The sequence below is a fragment of the Enhydra lutris genome, unplaced genomic scaffold (genome assembly GCF_002288905.1).
Source record: "Enhydra lutris kenyoni isolate GAN:26980312 unplaced genomic scaffold, ASM228890v2 scaffoldscaffold2, whole genome shotgun sequence".
NCBI lineage: Eukaryota > Metazoa > Chordata > Mammalia > Carnivora > Mustelidae > Enhydra > Enhydra lutris.
Genome location: NW_019154086.1, coordinates 54685010 through 54700499, shown reverse-complemented (window position 1 = coordinate 54700499; position 15490 = coordinate 54685010). Strand labels below are relative to the sequence as shown.

General features: G+C 52.0%; 1 protein-coding gene across 4 annotated transcripts in view; it reads left to right on the top strand.

Moving 5' to 3' along the window:
• Positions 1–15490, top strand: part of LOC111148615 (BOC cell adhesion associated, oncogene regulated) — a 70040-nt gene that overhangs the window by 46284 nt on the left and 8266 nt on the right. For all 4 annotated transcript variants that reach the window (XM_022505360.1, XM_022505341.1, XM_022505369.1 and 1 more), the window contains 6 exons: positions 5518–5664; positions 7522–7665; positions 9121–9414; positions 9780–10052; positions 11499–11806; positions 15081–15243. In XM_022505360.1, the coding sequence (XP_022361068.1) occupies positions 5518–5664; positions 7522–7665; positions 9121–9414; positions 9780–10052; positions 11499–11806; positions 15081–15243 (1329 nt within the window). The remainder of the gene's footprint in view (positions 1–5517; positions 5665–7521; positions 7666–9120; positions 9415–9779; positions 10053–11498; positions 11807–15080; positions 15244–15490) is intronic.

Genomic DNA, 15490 nt, shown 5'->3' with positions numbered 1-15490 from the left:
AATTATCATATGCTGCCTTGTGTGTGTTTGTACCTGTCTTCTCTATCAGAGTAACCGTCCCTGAGGTTAGGAACTGTATTTTTGTCTTCATGATCTCTTCTGCAGTGCCTGACAAACTAGACGGTTCTCTAGCTCCTGGCTGAATGAGTGAGTCAGTGATGTCTGGTAGGATGATTATGTGCCAGAGATCTACTACGGGGTAGACCCATTTTGCTCAGCCTTGTGGGCTGCAGTTCAGTTTGGTTTCAGTGGTGTGTGTGACAGGGCTACAGGCTGGCAAAATGCTTAATCACTACCCAGAATGCGTGGCTTCTGAGATACCTGCCCATGCCACAGTGAACCCCATCCCTACTGGGTGCCAGGCTTTCTGGCCTCATCTGCTTCTGAGCTGATTGCCGTGGTTTGCCACTTGTAGAGCCCTTTATTTCAGAGGACTGACCTTTGGGGTCCTGTCAAGACATAGGCCCTCAGGAAACTTGGGGTTGAGAGTAGCGTTGTGGGTGCGCATCGGTGAAGCCCGCACAGGGAGGCAATGCTTGCGACCCATCACCCTCTCAAACTCCACCTCCAAGTCCATCCTGGAGAGCAGTGAGCTGCGGGCTCCGCCAGACACACCTCTCCATTTTACTTCCCTTGAACCTTTGCCATCTTCCAATGGGTCATCAAGGGTAAGGGAAGGGCCACAGGGTCAGCATGTCACTGAGGAGGACTACATTAGGGTGAAGTCTTTCTGTGCTTTGTGACGTTAGCCATAGATGCAGCAAGCCACCGCAAGGACAGTTGAGGCCTGGAGGCCATGAGAGTTCGGGAGTAGAATGATCTGTCCAGAAACTTGCCAGCGGCCAAGAGTCTACTGAGCCATGCTGACAACATTGCTAAGGGAGCCCCATGCGGTGCCCCCACAATCTGGTGGAACCCATCCAGACCTCAGTAGATGAGTACAGGCTTGTCTTCAGGCAAGAGGGTGAGATGGGACTGACTATACTTAAGAAATGCCTGATGGGTAGAAAATGACTTTTTTTTTTTAAGTGTTCAGCTGAGTTCATGGAAATGGGGGTGTGGGTGATAGATACCATGCAGCCTCCAGCCAAAAGGCACCATCTTACCTGACTTCTTACTTAACTGAACTTTGACTTGCAGCCTAAGAGAGGTCTCAGGGAGGGGAGGGCCAATGAGGAAACGCTTTGAAATACCTTCTGGATTACACCATTCTGGGGGTGGGGCATTCTGCTGTGGTGCGATGCACCCCGTAACTGGATGTGTAAATTCTAGAACAGTTGGGGGGAGGAGACTGCAATTAAGATTGACAGTTTTATGTCATGGGAATTCTAGAACATATACCAAATACTGTAATTTAATTCGTAGCTCTGCTGAGCTGAAGGAAGGATCTGAGCTACAAGATGAGAAGAAATTCAAAGGGGCTTGCCATTAAACTTGCCTATTTATAGTCTGTCATGTGACCCTGGTGATGGCAGCCACACCCACAGGCTTCTCACAGTTCTTGTTTTCCTCCCCGTTTTCCCTTGGCCCGGAAGGCAGGTGCCTGCCGCACCCTCTAAATGTGAGGGGGAAACCTGGAGCCCGTCACACAATTTGTGTCTGAATGAATCCCTGCCATCGATGTATCCAAGGGTTCTGTGGAAATCACGTATCGGAAGATACATCTTCCGTTAAGAAGTGGAGGCCTTAGAAGGAAGGAACTGGGCAGGGTTGTGTATGCAGCCCAAACTATTTGGACTTTGTTAGAAAGCAAACAGAGACCCTCTAAACCTGGAGATGGCCCCAAAGACCAGGGTGTCTGGCCTGAAATAGCCAGAAGAACACACAGAGAGGATGCCCGAGAGGGCTCTGGGGGAAGGTAAGAGGATTAAAGCTGCAAAAACATTCCTCTAATGGACTTCTCAAACACACCAGCCCACAGGCAAGGGCAGGTGTCCTGTCAAACCACTTCCCCCTGAAACCCTATCCATCATTCTGCAGGGCGGCCTGTTAACCCCATTTGGAATTGAAGGGCCTGCCCTCTAGGCCCAGTGTGGAGCCCAGAGCAGCCTGGGGACTGGTCAGGAACCCGGCTTTGCAGACAAAGGGGCCTGGAAACAGGCTGGTTTCCTTCACGGGCAGCCAGCTAGAGCTCTGCATCTGCCTCATCTGGTGGCTGATTAGGCCATGACTGATCATCCATCTCCAGCACCACCCCGCCCCCCCACCCCGAGTCTCCTTCCTGCCTAAAAACAATAGAGAGGGGGTGCTCTGATTTTCAGATCCATCATCACTTTGTTCCTCTGCCTTTGATCCCTTAGTGAGACTCCACTTCTGCTCCAGCAGCCAAACTGGATATGTTTTTCCAGTGAAGCACCAGCTAAGGCTGAAGCTCAGGAGGAACAGGGAGGGGACAGGGCCAAGGACCCAAGTACTGCTTATTTGTTTTGAAGCCAGGAAGGCAGGCCTGCCAGGAGGATGCCCAGCTGGGGTGTCCTCGGTCCTGCCCACACGGGCTGTTGTGCACATGTTGGCATCAGAACAGAGGGGCTGTCTGGCCACATGCTTGACCGGTGCCCAACTTTGTGCCTCTCCCACTGCACAGCTTTCTGTCTCCAACTTAGCAGTTGTCAGAGGGTGCAGAAGGAGCCAAGAGGAGCGAGGGGGGGCGGCTGTGTTTTGTGGTGGGGGGTCGGTGAGGTGGGTGCATGGAGGAGTGTGTGCCTTGTGCCTGGGTAAGCTCTCAATTACAGTGGGGCAAGAGCCTGGGCCATTAACATGGAGATGGCTTTCTGGTGCCAAATTTCTTTCTTTCTTGTTAAATGATCTGTTAGGTTTAAGTATATCTTTGCTTGAGGCAAATTTCCTTGGACTGAAATAAAGCAGAGGAGGGGGAAAAACAAAACAAAACAAAACACGAAACTCAGAAAATCTTGGTGGAGTAGTTTCAGATTTAGAGGACCGTGGATGAGAGTGCTTCTTGGTGATGGGAATTTTCCAGATGCCCCTGAGAGGACAATCACAGCTCGCTTTGTGGGGAGCCCCCTGACTTGGCAGGTACAGCACACACTGAGCAGAGGAGAATTAAGGCCTTTGCATTGTTTAAGTGCATTGCTTTTGAAAGGCAGTTAGCAATATTTAGCCAGAACACACTGCGCAGGCCGTCCACCCTCTCCCGTAGTCCGGATCTCCTTCCTCTCTGAGGAGAAACACATCCGCGGTCTTGGCTGAGAAGCACAGCCGGGACCAGATGCCATAATTTGGGGGGTCTAATGCAAAATGAAAATGTGGAGTGTTTTGCTCAGACGCAAAGGATTTGAAGAGCGTGATAGCAGAGCATTGAAGTGAGCACTGGCCCCTTCCATGCGTGGGGCCACATGCAGCTGCACAGAGTGCACTCCCAGGAAGCTGGCCTGGGGCTCAAACTTCCCAGTTGTGCATTCATTCGGCAGAGACTTACAGAGCATATGCTGTGTCCTGAATACTGTGCAGTGGGCCTTGGGGTTGGGGCGTGGAGTGTAACATTAATAGGCTGCCCCCTAGGAATTCACAATTCAATTGGAGTCAGATGATCCCACATACAAAGTTAAACAATGACGAGATAACTCTTTAAAAGCCCGGAAGGCTCTGTACCCACCCAAAGGAAGGAATCCGTAAGGGAGATCTCCCCTGGGTCCCTATATATCACTTGCTCAGCTCGGAAAGCAAAAGTAAAAGAGGGAGATAGAAATGAATGGGGCAGTCTGTCCGTTTTTGCCGTGCCACTCGTGAACAGCACGTATTTCCTACTCTACCTTCATCACAGCTAATTCACATCTCTCTGTGACTCCAGAGGTAACCTCTCAAGCAGCAGTCGATTTTCATAATAACCATACTTAGATAAAAGTTTCATAGAAAATATGTTGTGCTAGACCTCTGTCCTTGAGCTTGCAGTGTAGACGAAACACAACTAGGAAATTTGAGTTCATAGGCTACATAAAGGGGCATCTTGTACCTGATTTGAGGGTCCCAGCTTCCAAGATAGTCCTTCATTCGGTTGTTCAGCATTGACTGAGCATCTGCTTATGCCAGGCCCTGGGTTAGGCTCAGAGGACACATATACAAACAAGACAGTGCCTGCCCCTAATAAGTTCACACTCAAATACTATAATCAGAGGGACAGTGATCCTTTCAAAGAAACAAAAGGACTTTCCTATCCTGGCATGGTTTGTCTAAAAGCTGGAAAGTTCCATTAAATAGGAAATCTTCTGACCTCACTGTGTGCCTTGATCCCTGGGCTCTCCTATGGTGACTGCCGTTTGTTTTTGGTAATCACCTCTTACCTTCTATGAGAAACGTGACTCCTGCCTGCTCCTGTCACCTTCTTGCCCTCTCTGGGTCTCCCGGGAAACAACACAGGCAGGTGGAGTCTTGCAGCAGAATTGCAGTAAAAGCTCTGACGGCATCCATTCTCAGGAGCTGAGCAGAATGTGGTATGGTCAACATTCAGAGAGGGTGCCTCGAGGACTTTCTAAATACCTTTTATAAGGGAGCATCTGGGTAAAAATTCTCATCTTTGTTATTTTATCCCCATTTCATTTTATTTCTTCTCTTGAATTCAACCACAGTCCTGAAAAACAAGTTCGGGACTTTTTTTGCACAGGTGTCCCATTTTGTTCAGGGACGTCAGTGATTTGGCTCATACAATGAGAGTTTTGCTGTTTGAACTGTTGGATTATTTGGGAAAACAGATGGATCGCCATCCTCTACCGGCTTAGATCCCAGTTTTGCCACCAAGCCAAGTTGGAAGAGATGGCCTCTCTACTGTCAGACACCACAGCCTAGTGTTAGGACTATCAGCCCTCCCATAATCCACTGCCGTTAGCTACACTGCAGAGATCCATCTTTGCCTTAGAAAGCCCTCAGACCATCCCCAGATCCCCCACCCCCAGCCCCAAGAAAGGATTAGCCATGACTGAGAGTACAGCTCCTGGGAAGCCCAGCCTCCCTTTACAACCGTGGTTAGCAATTGAGCGGCATCTCGGATCTGTCACTTTTACCAAGGTTGTCAAAGAAGAATGAGGGAACTTGACTGCACTGGAAAGAAGAGATTCTTCCATCAATCCCTTCAGTCTCCATTGGCTGAGCTGTGCCCGGGCATTTAGGACTTGGTCATTGACCCATCTCCTGCCAGGTTCGGTAGGGCCAATGGGCCTGGCCAACTTGCCGCCATGTCTCAGAGTAAGAGAAGAGCCCGTCTGTGTCATGGGCATCTCCTGAAGGAATTCTCCACCCATGTCACCACTCTGCAGCTTATGTGTATAAACCAAGTTGAACTCTCATGCAGTGATGGAGGCCAAACATTCCATCCTGCAAACTCTTAGAGACAACAGAAGGCTAGAGGAAGGACTTGGACACTCCTGGAAAGCCCCCAGGGGTGAGGCTCCTGTATAGCTCCTCATTGTGACTGAAGACACCAAGGCATCCGCCCACCCTGAAACAGTGCTTTGTCTCTCTCCTCCATCGAGGCCCAGTTGGCACCTTCCCTTCTCTCCACAGACCTCCAGGACTTCAAGTTGGACGTGCAGCACGTGATTGAAGTGGATGAGGGGAACACAGCAGTCATTGCCTGCCACCTTCCTGAGAGCCACCCGAAAGCCCAGGTCCGGTACAGCGTCAAGCAGGAGTGGCTGGAGGCATCGAGGGGTAAGTGAGCAAGGAGGAGCCCTGAGGCGGAGGCTGGGGGTGGGGAAGCTGACCATCTCTGGTTACTACTTCCCCAACTCCCATAAGCATGCCCTCAGGCCTCTCCCCATGCTGGTCAGCTGTCTTCTGCCTTGCTGGTTAGCCCTGTAGGATCCTAAAGGGATTGGTTTCCATAATGGAGGTCTTCTGCCCTGTTGAGAGGAATTTCTTCATCCTTTGAGGCTCTGGAAGATGTCACTGAGCTGTCACCATTTGACCAAGGCTGTCAGCACTGAGTTCTTCGTGTGTGTGCTCCCTGCCACCAGGCGCACACAGCAAGGTGGCCTCACGAACCCAGCCATCCATGGGGCTGCAGTGTTGCCCCAGTGGGAGATGGAGTTCGTTCCCACACAGCAGAGGAAGCTTTCTGGTGGGACTTGGAGTTTTTCCCTCCCCATCTTCCTAGTAACACGGCTGTCTCAGCTGTCCTAGCTTCCTGCCCAGGCTACAGGGTACGTGACAGCTGGGCTAGGAGAGGCCAAGCTGTGGTCCACAGAATGACAGGGAGGAGAGGGATGTCTCTCAAGATGAAGATAGCTTCTTCCCATAGTTGACCCTTCACTCAAGGCCAAGTAGACCCTGCTTAACTGAACCCACAGTTTAAAATGTATTCCTTTTAGAATATCCTATAGACACTTAAATATTTCCATTCACTAAGTTTTTCTGATTTTGAAAGGAATATATGTCCTTGTATTCCGGTGAGGAATATATATGTTCACTATAGAAAATAATATTTTTGAAAGGGTGAAACCCCTAATCCTGCTACTCAGAGATAACCAGAGACTGAGAGGAATAGAGCATTAATCTCCATCATCCCCAGCAGGAGGTTGGCTATACACAGCTTCCACCACACAGGAGTCGGGTTTTTCCCACTCTTTAGGCATTAACTGAGCTGAGCATCCTGCGGTGGCCCAGTGATGGGCAGGCACCAGGCTCAGTGAACATAGATTTCGGAGACACTAGGACCCCCGGGGCAGGCCAGGCCACCAGAAGGCTCTGCACTGATGGCCGGTGCTTTGCCTACCAGGAAGCTGAATACCGTCCCAGTCGCTGAGGTATCCAGAAGCCATGAATCTGCTCCTGTTGAAAGAAGCAGAACACATCTGCGGCGTCCCATCCCCATGGCACCCCTGGTCCCGAAGCAGACAAAGTCTAGCAAACCAGTGATGCAGAAGAAGCGTTTCAGTGACCTTCATGGAGAAGGTGGTGCTTGGGAGTTAGAATATTCCTCCCTGGTTACAGAAATGCAGTGGCAAGGTGGCTCAGTGACATGACCCTGACGGAGACTCATGGGAAATTCTAAATTTATTTCCCTCCTTCCTCATGGCTTACAGGAATGATCATCTCCTCTCCCAGGTGTACAGCAGGGGCCCCTCAATCCTTACGGTGGCTCTGAGGCGACACATACTACACCATTTTACACATGAGGAGACAGGGTTTGAGAGGTTAATCAGCTTGTCCAAAATCACACCGTGCATGGCAGATCCAAAGCTTAAGCCCAGCTGTGGCAGACCCCAATTCTTGCTTCTTTTCCACCTTACTCCCTTGAAGGTGTAAAATGTTCTTTCGTAGACCTAGGTACTAACTCGGGGGACTTAACGAGCCAGTTTGTTGGCTAATTGGCTAGTTTTATTCCCTGGCATTACTGTCCCCCTTGATCTGAGGTTTTACAGGGATGAGTAGTAGTTTCAGTTTGGGCTTATTGAGATTCAGATGTACAGCTTATGGCTCTTGCCCCGCCTGCTCACTGGAAACTGCTGGCTGCAGTGTTCTAGTCCCAACTCACCCCATGTCCCCCTCACCTTGCCCTTTTCTCAGATAACTACCTGATCATGCCATCGGGAAACCTCCAGATTGTGAATGCGAGCCAGGAGGATGAGGGAATGTACAAGTGTGCTGCCTACAACCCAGTGACCCAGGAAGTGAAAACCTCGGGCTCCAGTGACAGGCTCCGCGTGCGCCGTAAGGGGCTGGGGGCGGGGGGTGTCTCACTGATGGAAGGGGCTGGTCAGCCTGAGACGGGAGGGGATTCGGGGAGCGGGGCACAGGCCATGCTCAAAATCTGTGTTCTCTGAGGTGGAGGTGGGAGCTGTGAGGCTCAGGCCAGTGGGGCATCCAGGACTCAGATGCAGTGAGCGTCCTCTCCCCTCTAGCGGCACAGGTCCCCTGCCTCGCTCCGGGGGTGGCTGTGCTTGCTGGTCCCTTTCTCCCGCCAACTGGGAGCTCTTCTTCACCATGAGACTTCCAGAGTGGGGATCTGTCGGGCCGTGGCTGCTGGGGCCAGATAGCCTGGTTGTCAGCAGCTGACAGCATGTGCGTAGGAAAGACGGTGATGCGCCTGTGCCCGTGTGAGGCCACAGGGCCCGCCTGGTGTGAGGCCAAGCCAAGCCTACACTGCCTGTGCCCCTGAGGTGTGCCCATCACCTCCCTCTGGTGACAGTCCACGGAGGCTCACACGGTCCCCCAGTTGTATGAAAACAGCATCTGCCTTTGCCGAGCATTTGCTGGGGGCAGGCACTTTTCTGGGCTTCCTGCTGATTCAGCGGAGGGACGTCTTCTATGGAGTCTGGTTTTAGAGGCAACACCAGAGGCAGATATACTGTGTAGCTAATGAACTCAAACCTCAGCAGTCCCTCCGTCATGGGATTTTGTCTCTGTAATTGGGCATTCTGGTTCCTAAAGGGCCCCCCAAGCTGTGTACGTCTCGGGTCTTAGAAAACCTAGATCTGCTCCTGCTTGACACCCAAAGCAGAATCACACAGGCCAACGTGGGGTAGGGGCCACTGGAGGGCAAGTGCCGCTTCTCCCCCAGGGCTGGCGAAGGATCACTCCTCCCTTAGCTGAGCGGCCGAGCCGGTAGTTGATGTGCCGTGGGGACTTGGAACACTGTACAGCTAAGGACAGAAATGCGTGTCTTTAAACAGTAGGTCCCGCTCAGCTCCGTGAGGTGCTCACACGGTGAGGGATATTGAGCACCGAGACCTCTGAGGGGTGTGGGGGGTTACTGTGGCTCCTTGTCTTCTAGCTCACCCTCCGACTTGGAGTGCACTTGCTGAGTGCAAGCAAAAAAAGTCACCTGCACTCTCTGCCCACCCCCTCATCTTTTTCTGTGCCAACATGCATGGTTTTTCATACATATGTTGTGCCAGTGCTGCTATTTCAGTCTATTAGCTCATCTCTTACAACAGCTCTCTGCAGAAGGAGGGCCTTGTTTTTGATAAAGGAACCAAGGAGCAGGGGAATGCCGTAACTGGCTTCTCTTGATGTAGGTCATAAGCCCCTGAAGAGTTCTTTGATTCCAAGTGCACACCATCTGGGCCTGCCTTCTGGGGCCTGGCCACCTGAGGCGGGGCAGAGGGGGTCCTCTGCACTGTGTCCTGGTCCCACAGGCTGCCCTTCACCTCCCGGCCCCTCCAGGCTCCACTGCCGAGGCTGCTCGCATCATTTACCCCCCAGAGGCCCAGACCATCATAGTCACCAAGGGCCAGAGTCTGATCCTGGAGTGTGTGGCCAGTGGGATCCCACCCCCACGGGTCACCTGGGCCAAGGATGGTTCCAGTGTCGCCGCCTACAACAAGACACGCTTCCTGCTAAGCAACCTTCTCATCGATGCCACCAGTGAGGAGGACTCGGGGACTTACCGCTGCATGGCCGACAACGGGGTTGGGGAGCCTGGTGCGGCGGTCATCCTCTATAATGTCCAGGTATTCGGTGAGTGTCTCCTGCAGACTTTCTTCTCCTTGGCCTTCGCTATGGTTGGTGTGGTCTTTCTAGGTGCTCCCAACCCCAAGACTCAGGGTCAAGGCTTGTGAGAGATCCCATGCCCAATGCATAGTGGAGGAGGACAGAGGGAGTTGGGGATGCTTGGACCCCAGGGACTAGGCTACAGGCTTGGCATCCCTCTCTAGCCCTTTCCTGTCGTGACTGACAGAAGAGACACAGGAGACTTTCCTTCCCTCTACCGACAGTCACGGGGAAGGAGGGACCCATTCCTGACTACAGATCCCTCCCCAGCCTGTCCGGTCCCAGATGGGAAGACCTCAGCCTTTCTTACCCCTGCTCTGGTTTCCTGGCAGAACCCCCTGAGGTCACCATGGAGCTGTCCCAGCTTGTGATCCCGTGGGGCCAGAGTGCCAAGCTCACCTGTGAGGTGCGTGGGAACCCCCCGCCCTCTGTGCTATGGCTGAGGAATGCCGTGCCCCTCGCCTCCAGCCAGCGCCTCCGACTGTCCCGCAGGGCCCTGCGAGTGGTCAGCGTAGGGCCTGAGGATGAAGGCGTCTACCAGTGCATGGCTGAGAATGAAGTTGGGAGCGCCCATGCCGTGGTCCAGCTGAGGACCGCCAGGCCAGGTGAGTGCAGCCCAGAAGGCTGGAGATCTCAGTTGTACATTCACAGGGCTCTTTCCTCAACTGAAATCCAACTTAGAACTCCAGTATATAAAATAGATAAAAGTGGCTTTTAGTTGTAAGTTCAAGTTTACATTAACCTTAAAGTCAGAAGCTCTACATTTTCACTTTGTGAAAGTGATTAATTTTACCACTGTATTTTTTTAAAGGTTTGTTTTTTTTTTTTTATTTGTTTGAGAGAAAGGGAGAATGAGCACACATGAGCAAGGGAGGGGCAGGGGGGGAGGAAGAGGAAAATCATCCCAAGCAGGCTCCTCATTGAGCACCGAGCCCAACCTGAGCCAAAACCAAGAGTTGGACACTCAACCAGCTGAGCCACCCATGTGCCCCTTTACTGTTCTATTTTTATTTTTTTTTAAGATTTTATTTATTTATTTGAGAAAGAGAGAATGAGAGAGAGAGCATGAGAAGGGGGAGGGCCAAAGGGAGAAGTAGACTCCCTGCCAAGCAGGGAGCCTGATGTGGGACTCGATACCGGGACTCCAGGATCATGACCTGAGCCGAAGGCAGTTGCTTAACCAACTGAGCCACCCGGGCGCCCTACTGTTCTATTTTTTAAAATGCTTTTTATTTTGTGGAGTCTGTGGGTCCCTAGTGTTCCATGACAGCCAGTTTAACAACCACTGATCTAGAGTGAAGAAAAGCAAATCTGTCCTTTTCAGCTTGATTGATTTCAACTGGCACCTGTGCTGCCTGAGCAGTTCCTTATGTGCTCAGCACTGGACTAAACGTTGGAGGTGGGGGATGCAGAGGAAAGATATAGCTTCTTTGGGGAGAAGACCAAATTCACCAAGGAAATAATTTGAGAAAAATATGATCACAAACAATGCTGAATCCACACGATCACATGCCAACCTTCTGTGGTTCAGGAGGTCGGGTGAAAGGCAAACTCACATTAGCAGATTCTGCAGCTGCCTCCTAAAGGAGGTGTTGCTCTCCTGGCCTCTTGGATTCTCAGAGGGGGGTTACAGTCGGCTCCCCACTTCGTATGCCAGGCAGCTGCGGTGGAGTAGGGAAAGGCTGCATGGTGCTAAGTCCCCACAGGGAAGGCTCATGTCCCCCACCCCATCATAGGCGTAAGGAGGGGGCGCACAGCATCCCACAGGAGCCGGCGGGGCTGCCCCAGGCCATGGCAAGAAGCCTGGGCCCAGGGCACCAGGCAGCCCATCTCTCCTGGCTGGGCAGTGACGCAGCCCTCTCTCTTCCCACAGAACCTGACTGTGTGTGGAGTGGGCTCATGGTCACCTCAGGCTCTGAGCTGGGGGCTCTTCCTGGCCCTGCAGGTTTTCTCACTCACTTCTGTCTTCTCCCTGGGGACAGCAGTTCAGCCCACAACCAGGGGAACCAACATCCCCTTCCTTCCCTTCTCTTTCCTTCTTGGTCCTCCAGATACAACCCTGAGGCCATGGCGGGATGCTAAGCTGGACACTGCCACCCCTTCCATGTTACCCTCCAGACCCGGAAGCCCTGACCAGATGCTAAGGGGGCGCCCAGGGCTCCCAAAGCCCCCGACCTCAGAGCAGCCAGCTTCCCCACCGTGCCCTGGGGAGAAGGGGCAGGTGGCTCCTGCCGAGGCGCCCATCATCCTCAGCTCACCCCGGACCTCCAAGACGGACTCATACGAGCTGGTGTGGCGGCCACGGCATGAGGGTGGCGGCCGGGCGCCGATCCTCTACTACGTGGTGAAGCACCGCAAGGTATGGTGCCTGGCATTGTGCAGACCTCTCAGACCGGGTAGGGCCTTCTGCCTGCTGGCCATCTCCCTTGAGTTCCTGCGGCCTGGACCTCCCACTGCTGATCTTGACCTTCTATCTTCCGTCACTGCACTTTCCTACCACCCCCCAGGAAGGCACTTGTGAGCTGAGGCATGTGGGACCCCAAGAGGCCCAGGAAAAGTCATGCATGCTCCTTCAGGTTCTCTGTGCGCTGGTTTCCCAGAAGTTACCACCACCAGCTTCTCCTCCCGGGCAAGAGTTAACAGTCTCCCTATTCACCATCACCTGCCCTCCCCCTTCCCTCTGTCCTTTGTCTTTGATGTTGTTTTTGTTTTTTTTAACCAAAGGAAGCTCCACTGGGCACATCCCTGCAGGGACTCCACATGGCAAGCTTGCTCTAGGGCCAGGAAAACAAATATTTGTGAGCAAGTGTTTTCTCTGCAGGCTCTAAAATAGTCCCTCAGTTTCAGGATTCCTCATGGCTCGGCTTTGACAAGCCGGCGTTGGAGCTAAGCCCATGATGTTGCTCAGACCTCAGCTGTTTCTCCTTGACAGACAGAGGCCTGTCCAACGGGGTGTTTTGGGAGCTAGCAGGGAGAGGACTCCTGACTCTGGCAGGGTGTGGGGACAGCTGGGTAGGCCACCTTCTTCGACACAGTGTCCTGTGAGACGGGATGGGGCTATGGGCTCACCTGCTGTTACCCCACAGGGGAGAAGGACATAAGATTTCCTTTAAGAAATGTCCTGGATGAGCATTTCAGTTCATCCCAGATGTGTGCTGCTTTTTCTAAGACCATTAGACAGTAGAAAATTATTGTTCTTAAATGGATTTTTTAAATGTTATTTGATATAGGCACCATATCTTATATTCTAAAAGTATTTATCAACTGTTCTTCCCCACCAAAACCAAAAATGAACCCGGCCCTGTGTGGTGCGGTGTGTTGGCTATGCAGTAGGGTTTTCCCCTGTTCTGGATCCCACCAGCCCCTCACCTTCTGTTCTTTCCCTCTATGACCTCGGCTCAGGACAAGTCCAAAGACACACTGACTCTGGCTTGGTGGAAAGACACCGAGGCAAAACTGCCTCCTAGGTGGGGGTTGGGGGTTTGGGGGCCCATTCTCTCACTGACACTCGCCTGTGGGCCTCTTCACAGCCAGCCAGCAAAGGGCATGAATGTATTTTTAACAAAAAGCTGCATTGTTCTGCCCAGGTTATGGGGCAGGGCTGGTCCTAATCCTTGTTTCCCCTGTAACTAGACACCTCCATCTCAGAGCTGTACAAAGAGATCAGGGCAGGCCAAATGCTCACGATCCCCAGGAGACAAGAACCAGCAATGAGAACAAGAATCCTATTTTTCAGGCCAATAGGTGGCCATGAAATGGCTTCACCAAGAGGCAGGCTGGCAAAGGCCACGCGTGGTGATCCGGAAATGCCAGGCCGAGGCCACATTCACCCCATGTGCGCGTGACAGTGACTAATGACCGTGCTGTTTCTTAGTTTTGTTTCGAGCCCAGTGGCAGTGTGAGGCCAGCACTGGGAGGACCGAGGGAGAAAGGGGTACAGGACTGTGAGAGGACCGCGTCCCTGCTGGGTCTGGCTTCAGTTAGGCTCCGGCCTGTGGGGCACTGGGGGCTGCTCAATAGACACAGCCAAGAGAGACATTATGTCTTGCAAGCCGTGCATTTCTCAAGGGACTTGCAGGTCTTACGGATCGTCACACAAGAAAGGATTTTGAAATGAAAAACCAGTGTTTGGGTTGTGTTTACAGCCCATTCTCTTGCAGGAAACTGGGAATCACTCAGCTCATTTTCACTTTTCGTGAAGCCAGTTTTACTTCCTGCCGCATCTGCGGAGCCCAGGCTACCGTGTCTGGGTTTCCAGTACCACTGAGGGTTCTCAGTTTGTAAAAACTTCTCCCCTTGGAACAAATCTTGGAAGTCTGACATAAATGAAGCCAGACCATCCCTGTCCCTTGAATAGTAGGTTTTGTTCTACTTCGGAATATTCTGCTTAGGGATAAGGGCTTTTCCTACCAGCTGTTTAATTCTTGAGCAAACCACAGCTTCAGGTCCCAGCAGACTGTGTGAGATCTGCACTGTTGACAGTTAAGCCTTTTGTCCTGGAAGGTGGGGTAGGGAGATGAAGCAGCCTCTCGGCATCGGCATCGCTTGTCAGGGAGGAAGCCTGGATTTTTTTCTTTAAAGGGCTAGGAATTTGGGGCCATTAAAGATTAATTCATAATAGTTACAATTCATCTGCAGTCTTTAAGCACAACGTAAGGTGTGAGGGCGGGAGCAGGAGCAGGAGGATCCAAATGGCTGCAACCTGCCAAGTGAGGATGTGGGGTGAGTCTGGAGAAGGGGTCGGGCCTCGCTGGGAACCTATTCCATGCCAGGCTCAGTGCCTGACACTTTATGTATGTCATCTCGTTTAATCTTCAGAGGAAGCCGAGAGCTTTTATTTGACTCCTTTTAGAAATAAAAACCTTAAGGATCAGAGAGGTTAGGAAACTGGCTCAGGGTTACACAGTTGGATTTAGAGACACAATCAGAATTTAAATCCAAGATTTTTTGTCTCCCAGATTCTCTTCCTAGGATGAGTTACATATGATTATGAACGTTTCCTCTGTAGTCAAGTCATGATTTTTGCGCTCACTAGCAATGTAGTTCTAGGCAAATTACTCCTCTCTCCAAGCCTTAGCATTTGTGAAGCAGGAACAAAACTAGCACCTGTCTCTTGGGCTTTTGTCAGGAAAGCTCTTCATAGGGGCTGTGAAGTGCTTGCTTCCATGCTGAGCTCACAGTAAGCACTCAGCAACTGAGACTCTTTCTACTGGTGCTGCTGCTTTTATCCTCCTAATCATCCCCCCAGAATATAAACTGAAGGGACTGTGTTTATTTGGTTTAAATAGAGCGAGGAGAAAAAAAGTTAAATGTGTAGGTTTTCAGAAATATGGAGAGGAGGTCTTTGGAGAAATTCTCAGCAGCAGGAGGCCTTTCGACCCTCTGCACAGAATTTTCTTTGACGGGATGGTTAGATGAAGGATCGTGGAGCCTGTTTCACTGTCCCAGTGAGGAGGGAAGTCCCAGGGCCGGCAGCACCCGTCTGTGCTTGGCAGCACTACCCTCCCCAAACCAGGCCCGCTGGCCTTCTTTTCCTCCTGCCCTGTTGGATTCCATTCTGCTTTTTCCGCAAACCTCAGCCACCAGCAGCTCTGGGCTGAGATGCCGGTTCTGATACCAGCTACCTTCTCCAGCAGGTCACAAACTCCTCCGACAACTGGACCGTCTCCAGCATAGCGGCCAGCCAGCACCGCCTGACCCTCACCAGACTCGACCCTGGGAGCTTGTACGAAGTGGAGATGGCAGCTTACAACTGTGCAGGCGAAGGCCAGACAGCCATGGTCACCTTCCGAACTGGTAAGGAGCAAACATTGCCCCCAGCTTGGGGTTTTGTGGGCCTGAGCAAATCTTGTGAGGCCCAGGATGGAAGTCCTGCTCACCTTGACCCAGCTATTCACCTTGAACTTTACCTTCCTTTCAGCTGTTGCCTCCCTATGGTTTATGAGCCCAGGCTGAAGTCCTGTGTCTCATCAGAAGACCTGCCAGCTGGTCTCTTCTGACCACTGCCCCCCCTCCCCAGCCAGAACACACATGTACACATGCA